Raw genomic sequence first — 17,966 nt, 5'->3', positions numbered from 1 at the left:
TTGATGCTTACAAAAATTTAAAAAAAAAATTTACTAAACTACATAAACCTATTAAGGCATTTTAGAAACTGACTTTCAGAATAATGAAAAATCTTCAAGCTCTCAAAATCCTGCTATGTTTATAGGGCAATTCTTAGATTTGTGGAAATATACATTGTACTGAGAGAAGAGTGTATTACTTAGTAAGCTGCTCTGTGGCAAAATGATAGCTTATTTCTAAGGTCTTCTTAAGTTTGATTTGATCAAGACCAATAGGTCTGAGCTTCAAGTGATCAAGTTTTATTATGTCCTACAGTGACAGGCTTCCATGATGAAAAGTAAACAATAATTGAGGAATCCAAACATTCAGTTTATTAAACTAAGGCTAGTGAAGCCATAGCATGAAATAAAAGCTGCAGTCATTCGGGACAAGTGGATGATTTTATAAAGCTAAAATCAAAACTTAAGACATGGAAAAATTCATAAGTATGAGGAAGTAATAAAACACAAAAGTGACACAAGAATTACAAATATATTTAAATCTCAGACCTGGGAAATGGACTATACACAGCCTTCTAGGGGAGAAGAGAAATGCCTTAGATGTTCTGACAGCACTGCACCTTTGGCTTGTTTTCAGTGGTTGGCGGAACATGAATAGGAACCACATTGTTGCTTGGAGACATGTCATTTTCACGTCTGTCTGACATTTGCTTCTGAGAAACAATGCGGTATATCTCTGAATGAAAAGAAGAAACAGCAACACTTAGCATGAATAACTCTTCAATAGTTAGTATAAAAGACACATAGAAGTAGAAGATACATTGGTATGAAAGACCAGAAACAAACTGAACAGAGAATACATAAAGTTTTATTTTCAAACAGCCACTGATTAGAGTCGACCCATTATTTTAACAATTTCCCTTCGGGTAAGAAAAGAAACAAAAGGTTCTTCCATTTCAGAGAGGAAAGTTCAACAGTCAAATAAATCTTTGTTTAAAGAACATTACATAGTTTATGGCCTTACATGTAAATTAAACCACAGTAGTATTTTCAGTTTACCTTTGCAAAAAAAAAAAAAAAAAAGCCTACATACATTGACAACGTACTACACACAAAAATAAATAAATAAATCTGCACTATCAGACACATTAGGTATTTTTCCAGGCTTCGCAGAGAAGAGTACAACTTCATAAACATTCTAAAATCCCAAAGGATTCTCAGAAGGGAAGGAGGAAAAGATAATGTGTTTACTAGCGACTTCCTGAACTAAAGTTAAATTATAATTAAATAATTATTCAAAACAGGCAACTTAAGCTGTTATATGCACAGTCTATATTCTTTCATGACACTTATCAAAACTAATTTAGTGTCTACCTCTTTCACTAAATGTTAAACTCTGTAAGGATTAAAACTGTCTGCCTTATTCACTGCTATACTCCAGCATACAGCACAGTAAATGTATGATAAATAACTAATTGCATGAATAAATGTCATTAAATTCCTCTATGTCTGTATTTAACACATTGTATTTGGTATTATATTGCACTGCCTAAAAGTAGTTCCCTCTGACTAGATCATAAACTCCCTAAGAACAGAAAATGTATGTAGCTTATTTATCTTTACTCTCCCAGTATTCCCTGCAAAAAACACCCTCAAAAGAGAATTCTTTAAAAAAGAAAAACAAAAAAAGGCACTCTAAAAATGGGACAAATTGACATAAGCCTCCTAATATGATATACTATATATTAGGAAGGACACAACATATTCCTGCCAAAAATGTTTAAAACAAACTTAATTACAAAGAAACAATCAGATAAACCCAGATTGAGATGGTGATAAATGTTTTAAATCTGTGTGCTGGCCAATACAGTAGCTACCTATTTTAATTATATAAATAAAATTTAAAATTCAATTCTTCATCTACTAGCCATATTTCAACGCAACCTATGGGTACTCTATTTGACACCCCAGATATAAAATAATTCCATCAATGCAATATGTGATCCTGGATCTAAAAAATCAAATAACAAATCTATCAAGGACACTATTAGTACACTGGAGAAATCTGAATATGTACATTAAATACAGTTTAAAATAATTTAAAATAAAAATTTATTGCACATTACTGTATAAATGTTAAATTTCTTGGATGCGACATATGGTATTATAATTACGTAGGAGAATGTCTTATTCTTAAGAGATAAAATGCTCAAATCTTTAGTAGCAAAGTGCCACAATGTCTATAATTTACTTCCAAAGACTGGAAAAGGGTTGGGGGGCAGTATACATACATACACACACACACACACAAACCAAATGTGGCAAAATGTTAATAATTGATGACTCTAGAAGAAGGGTATATGGGTGTTCATTGGATTATTTCTGTAATATTTGAAAATATTTAAAATATAAAGTTACAGAGTAAAAAAGAGATAGTAGAAACATATTCGCAAAATGCTCAGAAAACATCAACCAGCTGCAATGTATGAACACTTGGATCCTAATTGGGACTGTAAAAAAATTGAGATAGGAAATTCTAATATTGTTTAGATAATAGATCATAAGGAATTATTGCCAATTTTTATGTGGTTTTGTTGTTATGAGTTTAAATCCTAATCTTTTAGATACATATCCCAAAATGTTTACAAATGAAATGATGTCTTATCTGGGATTTGTTTCAAAGTAATGGGAATGGTGAAGGAAAGATTGGTCATGAGCTGATAGTTGTTGATGACTACATGGAAGTTCATAATACTATTCTACTTTTGGCATGTCAAAACTTTCCATAATAAAAAGTTAAAGAAATGTATTAACTAAATTACTATATTTTCTCTAAATTAAGAACTTCTTGGCCAGGTACAGTGGCTCACACCTGTAATCCTAGCACTCTGGGAGGCCGAGGAGAGGTGGACTGTTTGAGCTCAGGAGGTGGAAACCAGCCTGAGCAAGAGAAAGACCCCATCTCCACTAAAAAATAGAAAGAAATTATATCAACAGCTAAAAATATATATAGAAAAGTTAGCCAGGCATGGTGGTGCATGCCTGTAGTCCCAGCTACTCGGGAGGCTGAGGCAGGAGGATTGTTTGAGCCCAGGAGTCTGAGGTTGCTGTGAGCTAGGCTGACACCACGGCACTCTAACCTGGGCAACAGAGTAAGACTCTGTCTCAAAAAAAAAAAGAATTTCTCTAAAATTAAAAATCAGCAAGCTGTAGTCAACTAAATATGTAAACTAACAAAAACACTGACAGCAAGCATAGCTTTTGTTACAATTTTTTGGGGGGAGGAGGATGGCTAACATTTAGTCTGAGATGGTTGGCAGTGGTTCAAATGTGAAGAAGCATTGAGAAAAAAACTAGTTTACAATAAAGACAGGCTACTGACTAAAATTAAAAAAAGGAAACCCAAAAGGTATGGAGTTTTTAGATTATTTTCATTGAAAAGGCATGGGATGGGAATGTGCCAAGGGTAAAGAAAAGGCTTTACCCTTCAATCATCAGAGGAGTGGCTAAGGAATAAAGATAATTATTAATTTCATTCTTTATGCTTTCCCTATAATCCCAAACTGGCTCTTCTTTTTCAAGTGTAAATGATTAAATATGTGACCCCCCCCCCCCCCACATAAGCTTTAACTTCTTTTTAAGTTGTTTTGAAGATTAAGTTAGGGGAACCAAAACAAAATAATGCAAGTTCTTACAGAAAAAGCAAATAAATGTAATTCTGGAAGAGAGGCAAAGGCAGAGAGGTAAATAATTAAAGAGATCTCATTACAAAGCAAGAAATTTGAGCAGGGTTGTATAACTGTCTGCAAGTACTGCCTACTGTTTTTTAGAGATGGATTACTGCTGTATTTACTCTACTCACCAGAAAGATGTCTCCAAATAATAATGTTAACAAGGCGATAAAGAAAAAGGAAAGTGTTGGTCAGAAAATTAGGAGAAAGTTTTTCTTTCAAGTGGCTTTAAGAGGCTCCACAAGCAATTTGTGTGCCTGTACTTAAGTCCCGGTGGCTGGGTGTGTCACCTAAAAAACTGATAAGAAAATAGGAAGCGGATTCCATCTTTCTGATTAGAGGTTATTTCAGTGGGGGGAGGAGAGGTGGGATTAGTAACTTGCTAAACCACATGTATTTCCCTCCTTCAAGGGCATGTTCTCCTTTAGAACCAAAAGAATGTGACACACCCAATTCCTATGCAGTCCCTTTTCAAGATATCCAAAGGATAGGTATAGGTTAGGAAGAAAAGGAATCCTGCTTTATTCACTCAGATCTCTCTTATAAAACGGACATATGCCTATTTCTACCCTAATGGAAGTATGGATCAAGTTGCAAAGTAATTCTGTGGAAGTTAAATGCAACTTTTCGAAATTGGGGGACAAGGAGAGTTAAAATTCTTAAGTTCCTCCAAAAATTGTGAAAAGAGCAAAGGCCTGAGTCAGTCCACTACTACTACTTTTACTTTGTTAGATCTCTTCAAACCCAGTGCTTACCACTTAAGTTTCTTGAAGGTCAAAAAATACTCCAATTTGAAATATTGACACGTATTTAAAGGGTTGCCACATGCCAAGAACAAAGGTACTACTACACCTAATTAAGAGTCTCACTACTGTAATAAAATAATACCTGACAACTTTAGCCCTACTTTAAAGAGTCAACATGCTAAGTCAATTAAAATTCTTTCAACCATAGAATTAAGAATTTAGTCTTCATACTAAAAAGATATCTTGGACTTATTAATTACATGGAGAAACCTAGCAGACATCACATCACAAACATCACCTTAACCAAGTGATCAAAGTTAACATCACCAGTAGCAAGTAAGACAAAGCAATTATCATGAGTCTCTTGATATGATGTACTGAAAACACTTCTATGGTGTTCCTGCCAAAAGTGCATGAAACAGACAAACTCAACTTGACGGACACAGCAAAATAACAGGCCTTTACCCTTAAAAAATATGAAGGTCAATAAACAAAAGAAAGACTAAAGACCTCTTCCATATTAATGGAACTAAAAGAGAGATGACAGCTGAATGAAATGCATGATTTGATCCCAGACCTTCTTTTGCTAATAAGGCCACTATGGGAACAATTGGCAAAATGTGAATAAGGTCCATAGTTACACACTGATGTGGCCCTATTATCTAACTCTCTGATTTTGATAATTATACTATGGCTATGACAGAGAATGTCCTTGTTTTTCAGGAAATACACACTGAAAAGTAAATAGGGAAGAGTGGCATTATGTCTGCCACTTACTCTCACATGGTGCAGAAAAGAATATGTATATATTTAGAGAAAAAAAAGGATAAAGCAGATGTAGTAAAATATTAACATTTGAGGAATATGGGTAAAGGGTATTTGCAAATTCTTTGTACTATTATTGGAATTTTTCTTTTAAGTCTGAAATTATCAAAACACAAAGGTAAAAGAAAAAAATAAGAGGGTATGGCAAGCATGGATTAAAAACATCCCTTAGTAAAACTGAGGAGAAAAGAAAACAAAGCTGCATTGAAATGCAGAGGCTAAGCAATCTACTAGGCTCACTCATGTACTAGCTAGCTACCTCTAAAAAACACCATAAGCAAAATCATCTCATGGAGTCACTGTCAAATTCATGGACATCAAGAATGCCAGGGGTCTAGTCTAACTAAAACCACCACATTTAACTGAAGTAATAATGTAGATTAATTTCCCAATATATAATTTTACAACTTAAAAATTAAAAAGCTATTTTTTTCTTCCCAGCAATACCAAAATACAATGTAAATGCTCCCTTAATACTCTTAATATTTACGGTAGAATTAAACCTAATGAGAATACTGTTCTCTTTCCTGTTTTTTCTATGCATTAATATTCCCACTGGTATACAGGAAAAAGAAAGTTTAGAACAAATGTCCTAACATTTGCAAAACAATACAGATGTCTGCAGCCATGTGCAGTGATCTCTGCTCCCACAGATCAACACTGAGATTTATGCAGGAAGTTGAGGAAATAGTGAATACAGACAGGAAAAGGGGCAACAAGTGAAACTAAGGTTGTCTTTGCTTTCAAGCAACAATTAAGCAGTAACAAAAGTTCAATCTAGAGTGAATTTTAAGAAAAATGGCCAGATGTTCTTTATCTTTTAGGACAAAGTGGCTAAATTTTAAGTATATATCATTACTCATTGATTTTCATGTTTGGGTGGATCAAAAGTTCAATGCTACAAAATGACTGGTCTCCCATCTTCACTTAGTATCAGAATAAATGGGCTAGATAATGAGATTAGAATAAATAGCCTAGAATTATAGCAGACGAAAGGTGGTGGGACATAAAAAATATTCCAAGAATTAGGACTAAAAAGTTTTTTCAAATGAGATTTTCAGAGGCCTTAAGAGACTCAGACTTTCAAGGTGATTTAATTCACACAATTTGAGACACTATGAATCTGAGGACCAGGGAGGCTGAGTGACTTTAGTTACAAAGGAAGTGGGAACAAAGTGGTAAACTGTAAAACCCTAGAACTTCGGAGTCTCAATCTAGTACTCTATGACTCAATAGAATCCACCCAAGTGGTTATAAAGAAAAAAAAAGTAGGCCTTGCAGACATACTGTATATTTAATCAAATCTTGCTTGCTTAAAACAATATGCAAGGATACTTGATGGAGAAGATTCTAAAGGAAAGCCACTGTGTTCCAAAGACTGTTTATCCAACCCCAGCACTAGTTCTTTTAGTTACTATTCTCCTGATAACAGAAAACAATTCTAATAGGTATGTAAATCACCAATATATATTTTATTTTTAACAAGTTTTTTTCCAGGCCTTAATTGCCATTTAGCTACTAATTTATCAAATGTTCACTATGTACCAGAGATAGTGAAGTACTTTATAGGCACTAACTCATACTTATTTTTGGAGTCTAAAGCAGATAGATGTCTCAGTGACAGACCATTCTTTTCTACGGGTTACAGAGACAAAAAAACCTTTAACTCAAAACAGTTAAGCTCAATCACCATCACAGGTTTTATAAATACAAGCCCTCTCAAAAAGGAAGCCACAGTGGCTCTCACCTGTAAACCCAGCACTTCAGGAGGCTAAGGTGGGAGGTCCACTTGAGACCAGGAGTTTAGCACCAGCTTGGTCAACATAGCAAGACCCACCTCCACAAAAAATAAAATTAAATTAAAAAATTAGCCAAGTGTGGTGGTGTGTGCCTGTAGCCCCAAGACACTTAGGAGGCTGAAGTAAGAGAATCGCTTAAGCCCGGGAATTTGAGGCTGAAGTGAGCTATGATCACACCATTGTACTCCAGCCTGGGCAACAGGGCAAGACCCTGTCTCTTAAAAAAAAAAAAAGAAAAGAAAAGAAATAAAACTCCCCAAAATATATTTGAATTTTACAGACAAAGAAATTAAGACCAAAAAGGGTTTAAGTAACTTGCCTAAGATTACAGAGCTAACAATAAGTGGAAGAGCCACACTAGAACCCAAGTTTGGCTTCCAAATCCATGCTCTTAACTCCTAGGCTTTATTCCCTACATTTTTACAGCAAAATAAGACAACATTTTAAACTCAAAATCTGTTCACCTCTAATGTAAATGCTGCATACAAAGAATAAATTAAAATTTGTTCCATTATAATTGGAAACTCATTTATTCAATCATTTGTCCATATAGACTTTTTACAACAACCCTACTTAAGACTGTATTATAAAGACTATTTCTAAATATATGTTTTGTTTTGTTTTGAGACAGGGTCTTGCTCTGCTGCCCAGGCTTTAGTGCAGTGGCATCATCATAGCTCACTACAACCTCAAACTCCTGGGCTCTGGTGGTCCTCTTGCCTCAGCCTCCCAAGTAGCTGAGACTACTGACGTGTACCACCACCCCAGGCCAATTTTTCTATTTTTTGTAGAGACGGGGTCTCACTCTTGCTCAGGCTTATCTCAAACTCCTGTCCTCAAGCAATCCTCCTGCCTCAGCCTCCCTAAGTGCTCAGATTACAGGCCTGAGCCGCTGTGCCCAGCCATGAATTCATTTTTTTTCCTACAAGAACAAACTCAAGCTGCAAATGAATTCTTAACAATTTAAAAAATACTTTAAAACACCTCAAAGTACTAATTGAGGATTAAGATTAAATTTACTGCTCATCTGCCTATTCTAATAAAGTCAGAATAAATATGAGTTAACACACATAAAACATTTTCTTATCCCAAAGGTTGATCTGGTCATCCACATTCCAAAACAGTATGAACTTTGTCCCCTTTCCCACTATTTTGAACTTTTCTATATGAAATCGCTGGCTGACTTTATCTACAAGTGACATCTTGCTGCTTCTATAATAAATCATGGGAGAATTTTACTTTTTGTTTTTTCACTTAAATTAAAAAAATTTTCCCTAGCTTTTTCTTTAGTGAATTTCAAAAGGGCATTTATGTGTTTCTATAGCTGGGATCTCAATATTTACCTTAAAAAATACATTTAAACACTACTTTGAGTTTGTGAACATGAAGTATGGAATACATGGACTAAGTAACAGAAGTAAACAAGTTATTTTCAAAGTATTTTTCCCATTGTAAACCAGAAGAACTAGGATGATTGAAGCTCAATAAGCAAGTGTTGTAAATAATTTTGTACTCTAAACATCTCTTGCTGTAATAGCTCTCAAGTGAGAGCCATTAACAGATGCTGTGATATACAGTTTAGTTACTGATTAACTTGTTTAAATTACCTTTCTAAAACTTCCAATTCCCACTGGTATAATCTGAAAATATAAGTCTTACCTGTTAGAATTGTCTGAAAAGCAGCTTCTACATTTGTAGAGTCTAGAGCAGACGTCTCAATGAATGACAAACCATTCTTTTCTGTGGGAAGACAAAAGAACTTCAGTCTTGGCAAATTTTAAAACAAGGGTTGTGATATACTCAAGCCCTCAAAAAGGAAAATAACAGAACTTTTTAAAATCTAAGAGCTCCCCAACTTCTGGGACACTAAGGGCACCACTCTATTTATACTTTAATAGATTAAAAATAACAGTGAGAAATTTTCATTGGCTTATTAAATAAATACTTGTTACATCTAAATACTACCACTAGTAATGAATGATATTACTCAAAACACTAAATTTATCAAATACCCAACTATTTCCATCCCTTACTGTCATCCCTATCAACTACACAGCTATAGCATTAACTTAGAATTCTGTAACTGCAAAAATTAGCCGAGTGTAGTGGTGTGCCTGTAGTCCTACCTACTTGGGAGACTGAGGTAGGAGGATCACTTGAGCCCACAAGTTGGAGGTTACAGTGAGCTGTGATCATGCATTCTAGCCCAGGCAACAGAGCAAGAAGCTGTCTCTAAATAAGTAAGTAATTCTGCAACTATATTATTTGAAATAAAGTTTATTCTTGCCTGGGAAACTAAAAAACTGTTACAGAAAACCATTCATAGCATAATCACTAGAGCAAGGGCAAGACTTTCACTGGTCAGGAACGTATGATATTGCCTTCTGGTACATAGGCCCTACCAAAACAGTGGCAAGAGATAGGCAGATCCTCTATGAAGCCAAAAATTTACAGCACCTAAGCAGGGGCATCCCTGTTGGTCCCTGATACTCCCTGGGCCGATACTTTTCAGACCCACATAGAGCAGCCTTGGTAAATCAGAGACATAATGGAAAAAGAGACAGGAAGCACAATGTTTATAATTCAATTTTTGGCAGAAAAACTCAAAATACTAGCATTTTAATAACTCAAAGTTAAGCAAAAAAGCCATACAGTCATGACCAAACTTTCAAAACAACAATTCTTAGAGTATTCATGTTTACCTTTCTGAAACTATTATAACCTATTATCCTCATTGGAAGGGTATCAAAACTGCAAGACTTAACAGTAAGAAACATAAAATCACTGTAATATCATGAAATTCATTATCACTAACCTGCAAAAGCTCTTGCTTCATCTGTAGGAACTGCCCTGAGATGACGTAAATCACTCTTATTGCCCACAAGCATGATAACAATGTTACTATCAGCATGATCTCTCAGTTCTTTCAGCCATCGCTCTACATTTTCATATGTGAGATGTTTAGCAATGTCATAAACCAATAAGGCACCTACAGCTCCACGATAGTATCTGAAAACAGAAACATACATTTACTATCAGAAAACTACCACAAGATGGAAGCAAATACCAGGAAGAACTCAAAATATGGGTTTATGTATTTTTAAGGACATGCTTATAAATAAATTTCTAAGAATTCCTAATACTTGGAATTCTTAAAAGAAAAAAAAATTTTCCTTTTCCAATACCAAAAGTCAGCTAATTCACTTGAAGGCAACCCATTTCACAGAATTTAAAAACCATGAGACTTACGCTGATGTTATAGCTCGGTATCGCTCTTGGCCTGCTGTGTCCCATATCTGTGCCTTTATTGTTTTCCCATCAACCTGGATGCTTCTTGTTGCAAACTCTACTCCAATGGTGCTCTTGCTTTCCAAATTAAACTCATTTCGAGTAAATCGAGATAGAAGATTACTCTTTCCAACACCAGAATCTCCAATAAGAACAACTAAAAAGACAAAGAACTTAATGTCACATGAATGAGGCAAACGTATTCAGAATATCACCATGTTTTCAAGAGAATGACGTTTGACTTCCAGATAAATAAAGCAAAAAAGATAGGGTGTCTGATTTTTAAAATGGGGGCAGGGAGCTCAGTAACCCATGTTCTTGACCTTTACCAATTGATGAAACCAATTTATTCTTTAACCTGTTTCTACCTGCATGATGACTTCCATACATCATCTGCTTAGCATAGATACAGTACCCTGCCTTAAACATGCAGTTTTAATCACAGGTGCACTAAGCACTCATGACAGGCATCAATTATCATCAATGCCTTACTACCTTAGAAGGCACTAACTTAAGAGATAAATTCTAAACTAAAGAACAGTTTATGATACTAAAATGTATCAGACATGAAAACAACAAAGAAAGTTAGTGGGTGGGCAGGGAGAGAATGAATATGCTCTACTTAATTTCATCAAAGACTGGGTGTGACCTCAGGACTGACACCTAGGCAAAATGAAACACATTTAACATAAGAGGCATCAGGTATATAAACTTTGCCCTCAGATCACAGAAACAACAATGACCTTTAATAGTTGTATTTAACAGATTGGCACAAAGGTAAAGACCACCGCCCCCGCCCCCTGAAAAAAACCCACCCTATTAAAGGATAAACAGGGGCCCTAGGAAGCTAACTAATAATTCTGACATACTATGAGTCAAAGCCAAAGCAAGGAGAGCATACACTTTCTTTCACTTATGACTTCATGAATTTCTTTAAAACAGGTTTTGATTAGATAAATTTACTTCCTGTGATTTCTATGGGTGGCAGTTTATTTACTAACTAAATACATGGAGACTCTTTTTCACCCAAGGTGATATTACACTTAGGGATTTCAAAAACAACAGGGAAACAGGCAGTGAAGATGAGTTGTTTTAAGGCATTTTCTATCTGAATTTAAAGATCAAAATGAGTTCACAGGTTTACAGAATCTGAGCTAGGCAACTTTTTTCCTTTGTAAAAATTTTTATTGAGATTTCAGGGAATGTTATATTCCTACTGTTGACTACTAATGCTTCTTCTTACCTATCTAAATTAGCTAATTTTTTTAGACACCAGGACTAGAAAATCAAATGTATACAAATAAGGCCAAGGAGTAAGATCATGCCTTACTAAAGAGACTGGGATTTGGTGATATGGGTACAGAGAGAAATAAAAATTGAGAAAGCACCACTGCACTCTAGTCAGAGGGCAAAGCGAGTCCAAAATACATTCTTTCCTTGCCACAGGAACGGACATAAGCTGGCCTCTGGACAGTCTTGGGACAGAGTTACATTATCAAATGCATATTTTCCAGGCTTCCTCAATCAGCTGATTCAGCAAGAAATCATCAAGGCAGCAGTGAGTGACTCCATGCAGCACAAAGAGTAGTTATATCTATCTATCTATCTATATATCTATCTATCTATAGTCAACTAGAGAGTGTCAGAGGTGTTGCATGATGTTATATTAAACACTTTTATTTGGATATCAGGGAAGAAAATGTCAAGGTGATGAAAGTAATGTACAATGCACTTTCAATTCTATAGGATGGTTAGTTGATAGTGGATATGTTAGTTTCCAAGGTCCACCATTCTGGATGTGAAGTCAAATCCCAGTTTCAGTAAGAGTCTACCTATTAATAGAATACATTCACTGTTGCTTCTGAGTACAAGAGGCTGGATGTTCTGCTGAGGAAATCTCCTTTGAATCATTTATGGCCCCACACTAGCACTGAGGTATAAAAGCCTAACTTGAGGAAGGAAGAAGGGAAAAACCAAAAAGTTAGTAAAACATTTCTGCTTCATAGGCACTCCCATATCAATCACTAATTCAGAAGCCAGTCACATAGTTTAAAGCCAAAGAGTGCATGTGAGCAAGACATCTAGATGACAACGCCTCTGGAAAATTAAAAAAACAAAACAAAACAACTCAAAGAACACCCTCCACCTCCCACAAAAACTCCACCACTTTCAAGTTTTGGTTTCCCTTTTGACCTCCACTTTTTTTAACCCCACCCACCCCTCACCCCCGCTTTGACCTCCACTCTAAACTAATGATTATGTTCATTACCTCACCAACCTCAACTTTTTATGTCATCATAAAGATAGACAGTGAGAGAACTTTTTTCTTAATGTAACCAATTAATTTTAACACTATACAAAATAGCACTCTAATCTGAAAATAACTCAAAACTCATGAATGTTTTATACAGTATAAAACAGTTATCTCAACTAGACATGGACAAGGTTGCCAGAATTAAGACTTACAACTTGTTGAAGGATTATATCTTAAATAACAAGAGAAGATATTTGTTCTGTAAGAATAGTGCTGCCAAAAAGATGCTGAGAAATGATGAAATAAGGAAAGCTGCTGCTTTCTATTCAGTTACCAAATGAGAAACCAAAACAAATCGGGTTACATCTAGGCTCACTGAAATAAATAAATAAATAAATAAACAAACAAACAAACAAACTAGAATGGAATAAATTACCTAAGCAACATAAGAGAATTTACTGGCTATTATTTAAAAACAAACCAATGAAAAAACAAAAAAAACTTCATGGACCTTTCTTCATAGACTCAAATTTAAATAATTTCTAATCAAAATCGTTTATTTCATTAAGATGACAATATTTAATTGCTTTTTTAAAATTAAGAAACTATACGATCACATCCTAAAGTTCAAGAAAGGAATCTGCAGTTACTTTCTTATGCTCTCTATAACTAGTATCTTAGGTTTAACTACAGCCATCTCTATTTTATATATATACACTAAGTAGTAAACATAAGTTAAATAACAGCATCTACACATTAAACATCTATAGCATTCCTAAAATTATCTGATAACCTTCATCTCCACTTGGTTAACCTCTCTACTGAATTTTAAGTATCATCTTGAACATCTAATACTAAATTTGATTTTGTGCGTGTGTGTATCTCAAATGTGTTTATCTCAAAATATTAGGCTGCTAAATGCCATAAAAGCAGAATACACATATTAATTATCCACCATTTAATTAAAATTTCTACCTCTTCAACCACATTTAGTTTTATACCTTCTCCTGCAAACTAATTTACTGGACTAAAATTTAATACATTTCATCAAACAGTACATCAGCCCTAAAATTATCACCTGAAAAAATAACTCATAATTTTGATACTGGTTTTCATAAACTTGGAGATGTTTCTACTCTTACAACTATACTCACAGTCCAAGCTCACTAAAGTCTTAAAATATAAAATGTATCAATAAGGCTCAAGTTTAGACAAGTTCTTTCAGATTCAGCAGAATGTGAGTTGCTCAACCAAAAGTTGTGAAAGAAAAACTACCAAGATGCAAGACAGCAAAGTTCCTATGATCATTTCTACTGACAATCAGCTGATGGTTAATTACTACCGACCTTCAATGAGACTGAAAAGAAAATGCCTTATGCAATAGACTATGTATCCAGATATTTTCAGAAAATGTGACTTTGATGGGATTGTTATCTATCACACAATATCTGTAAACAAGAACTAAGACTGATGCTTACTTATGTCCCACAGGGCCTTTTAACCATATTCTGTGTAAATACTTATACAATTAATGTTTTAAAATAAAAAGTCAAATTTTAAAAAAACTAATTCCCCCGAGAAAAGTCTTACTGTTGGGCTTAACTAAAGATTAATATTCAAAAACAAATACATAATTTAGAAAAACTGTCCTGCTCTCCCCACATACATTCCTATTTGGACCACTCTATCCCATACTAATCAAAATATCTCATCATTTTTAACTGGTTAGAGTTACAAACTAAAAACTAACTCTGATTCCCTCAACTATTAAGTTTGCTAGGTAAGCCTTCTTCCTCAAAGCAGAGATAGCTGCAGTCCATCTCAGTGAATAAATCTCTGTACAATGAAACCATTTTAAAATAAAATTATTCTTGCTTCACTTTAAAATGTAATTTTAAAGGCGCGGTGGCTCACGCCTGTAATCCCAGCACTCTGGGAGGCCAAGGCGGGTGGATCGCTCGAGGTCAGGAGTTCGAGACCAGCCTGAGCAAGAGCGAGACCCCATCTCTACTAAAAAATAGAAAGAAATTATCTGGCCAACTAAAAATATATATAGAAAAAATTAGCCGGGCATGGTGGCGCATGCCTGTAGTCCCAGCTACTCGGGAGGCTGAGGCAGTAGGATCGCTTAAGCCCAGGAGTTTGAGGTTGCTGTGAGCTAGGCTGACGCCACGCCACGGCACTCACTCTAGCCGGGCAACAGGGCGAGACTCTGTCTCAAAAAAAAAAAAAGTAATTGTTTAAATAAGTAATTGGCTAAATAATCAGCATTGAAGTAAAAACAAAAAGTGACTCATATCCTGTAAGAGCTTTAAAAATGTAGAAATCTTCCTCAGCAGAATCTTTAACATCCTATCTTAAATATTAAAATGTACAACAAAATGAAACCGTAACCCACTGAAGCATAAAATATTGCAGAAGTTCCTGGTTTTATGTTTCTTTACTAATATTTAAATGCTCTTATACCTATAAAGTTTTAAAGTTCAAAAAACTGACCAAAAAACCACAATAACTTCTTTCATATTATTACTATTTGAGTCCTCACAAAAATTAAAATTTTTACATTCTCATTTAATTCTCACAACACTCCTGAGAGGCAGGTATTATTTCCTTTTTACAGATGAGGGAACTGAGGTTCAAAAAAGTTAACTTTCCCAAGGTCACAAAGCAAATATAAGACCTGAGTCAGGATCTGAACCCAGGTGTATGTGATTCCAAAGCCCTGTGCTTAGAAGGATGGTCTAATCTCAAAGGTAAAATTCCTTAAGCCAATCCAGAATAACTCTTAGTTTAAAAAAAAAAAAAAAAAAAGGCTTTCTATATTCAACAATCAAGTTCCAAATCAAATACCCTGATGGTCTATCTTGTTCTAAATTGATTACTTCAAAGGGAGCTAGTGGCACACTGTCATTATACTGTATTTAAAAAAACAAACCTCCCTTTAATGACTAAACCCCAAAGTCTCAAGGGACTCAAATAATTTCACATCACCTCAGATGTCTTCAGCAAACAGTATGCAAACTAACCCAGGTCTCTTTTTTGTATCTGTAAAATGAATTAAGTACTATTTTCTCTGCAAATGACTTTCTAGTATGGGGGTGAGGGTGGATATTGAAGGCACTCACCCTGTATGATAGAATATTCTGGCTCAGAGGAGTAAGTGAGGATAAGGGTATAACCCTTTTAATGAAGGGATTTGTTCTGTGAAGTTTATATTGGGTGGAGGGGCCACACTTCGGGATCTGGAGGGCCACATGTGGCCTTGAAGCCACAAGTTCCCCACCCCTGGAGATCATCAGCTAGTACACCAAGATTTGAAAAGTATTGGTAAAGCAAAGAAATGTTTTCTGCTCCTTTAAGTCAATCGTTCTTAGTACCCAATGGCAAAGTCAGGGAACAGTCACCGTGCTTAACACTCTTTTTTTAAACTCCACCCTCCACAGTAAAGCTTTAATAGCAATGGCTTCTTCCTCAGTGGTAATGATCTTTGTTCACCACACTACTGATGGCTACCCTCCCAATTCAGGAGCAGAGAAAGAGCATCAGAGTGACAGTGAACAAAAAAGCATTTACTGTACTCTTTTCTCATTGAAAATTGTACCCTTTATCTTTGTTGATTAAAAAAAAAACTATTTGGATTCTTTCCGGACTCAACAAATAAGCAGTTCTTTCTATCCACTCCCCATCCTCCAATGTTTTGTCCAAGGGCACTACATGTTTCCCTATCTTATAATAAATATTTAATATGACCAAAACAGCACACAAATTCCCCCCACCCCCCACCTTTTGGGAAAGGTATGTGGCCAACTAGGGCTCTTCCCTTCCTGTTGGATCCTCCCAGTGTTGCAGCAGGAAGCAACCAGTCCGTAGAGATAAAGCAAGCTAGTATTCGTGCAGCGCACAACCTTTCCTGCTCAGGAACTGGGCCTTCAGGTCTGGCAAGGATAACAGCCACCACCCATCCACAACCCCTTCTCGCGAGCGGAGTAAAGAGTTATCCTGGATTGGCTGCCACTGAGTAGGGCAGGAGAAAAAAGGCTGGTGGGAAGTCAAAATCAGCTTGCCGGGTCACTGCGACAAGTGCGCGCGTGGGTGACGGACAATCCCTCTCGCCCTCCCTCCCACCAACCGGGTCGCAACACAGACAAGGGAGCTCTAAACACAATCTGGGGAGGGAAGGTGGAGAACGAGTTGCCGGCGGGGGCGGGGGGCGGTCCGAGAAGGTTAATGACCGCGAGAACTGCCGGGCAGGTGGGGGTGGGGAGCCCCTGGCCCGCTCAGATTTAAGAGGTCCTGAACCCAGCATGGAAGAAGCTGACTAAGAAGGGCGACCGCCCGAGTGGAGGGGCCGTGAAGAGACGCAGAGGAGATTCACTCGAAGAGGCAAAGGGGGCAGACAAGGAAAGGACCTGTAGTGGGAGTCGGCGCCGAAGGAAAGGCCGAAAGAGAAGCGAAGAGCCCGTCAGCAGGGCTCAGGGAGGGGATGCGAGCCGGGAAGGGTGTATGCTGAGGAGGAGGGGGCGCTAGACCCTAAAAGATAGATGGCAGGAGGGGCGGCGGGTCCACAGAACCCAGGGAAAGGACTTAGATGATTTGGGGAAAGGCAGTCCGCCGGGAAGAGGAGACACAGGGAGGGGCTCCACGGCCAGCGGAGGCCTAAAAGAGGTCGCTAAGAGACCAGTGTGTGGTGGGGACCCCCGGTCTGAGCGGGGAGAAGAGGCCGAGCTGGGTGGGAGACGGCGGGGCGAACCGCACAGACAGGAAAGGCTGAGGCAGGCCCCTTTCCGTGCAGGGGTGCCCGCACGCGGGTCCCCCGGGAGTGTCCCGGGCCCCTGACCGGGGACTCTGCAGACTGCGAAAGCCCAAGGCCTCACCTTTAAAGAGGTAGTCATACTCGTCGTCGCGGGTGCCCATTGCGCGGCCGAGGAGCGAAGGGGCGGGAGCAGCAGTGGTGTCTGTGGGACCAGGGGGCGTCGCTGCAGGGGTAACCCGAGCGCCCAGCTTCAGCTGCCGGACCGGGTGAAGAGCCCCTCCCTGCCGCTGCGCCACTTCCGGCGGGCCCCAGCCCCTGAGGGGAAGTACTTCCGGGGAGAGACGCCCCACCCCTCCCCTGAGCTCAAGAAGGGCGGTGTGGGCCAGAGTAGCGTCGTGTCAGCCTTCAAATTTTCACCCCTAAAGGAAGTTCAAAGCGGAAACTGAGTCTTGGATTTCCAACTGGCCACAGTCTTAGTGGCCTCGCGCTCATTTCTTGCGCTACTATTCCCGGCACTGGGGTGCTGGGAGCGCGTGAGACCCGCCTCTAGGTCGTGGGTTTGTGGATGGGGGCGGGGTTCTCTAAGGATTA

General features: G+C 37.5%; 1 protein-coding gene across 1 annotated transcript; it reads right to left on the bottom strand.

The window, feature by feature from the left end:
• Positions 1 to 328: 328 nt before the first annotated feature.
• RAB11A (RAB11A, member RAS oncogene family) lies at positions 329 to 17,684 on the bottom strand. The gene is made up of 5 exons (XM_045541314.1): positions 17,497 to 17,684; positions 10,330 to 10,525; positions 9,896 to 10,089; positions 8,740 to 8,820; positions 329 to 715 (listed from the first exon to the last, which is right to left on the bottom strand). Exons 1-5 carry the CDS (start codon positions 17,534 to 17,536, stop codon positions 576 to 578), a joined length of 651 nt encoding a protein of 216 aa, XP_045397270.1. The 5' UTR covers positions 17,537 to 17,684; the 3' UTR covers positions 329 to 575.
• Between the last annotated feature and the right edge of the window lie 282 nt (positions 17,685 to 17,966).

Source organism: Lemur catta, chromosome 1, assembly GCF_020740605.2.
Source record: "Lemur catta isolate mLemCat1 chromosome 1, mLemCat1.pri, whole genome shotgun sequence".
In the NCBI taxonomy this organism is placed as follows: Eukaryota; Metazoa; Chordata; class Mammalia; order Primates; family Lemuridae; genus Lemur; species Lemur catta.
The sequence above is the reverse complement of the archived record's forward strand: the minus strand, read 5'-3'. Positions and strand labels throughout refer to the sequence as shown.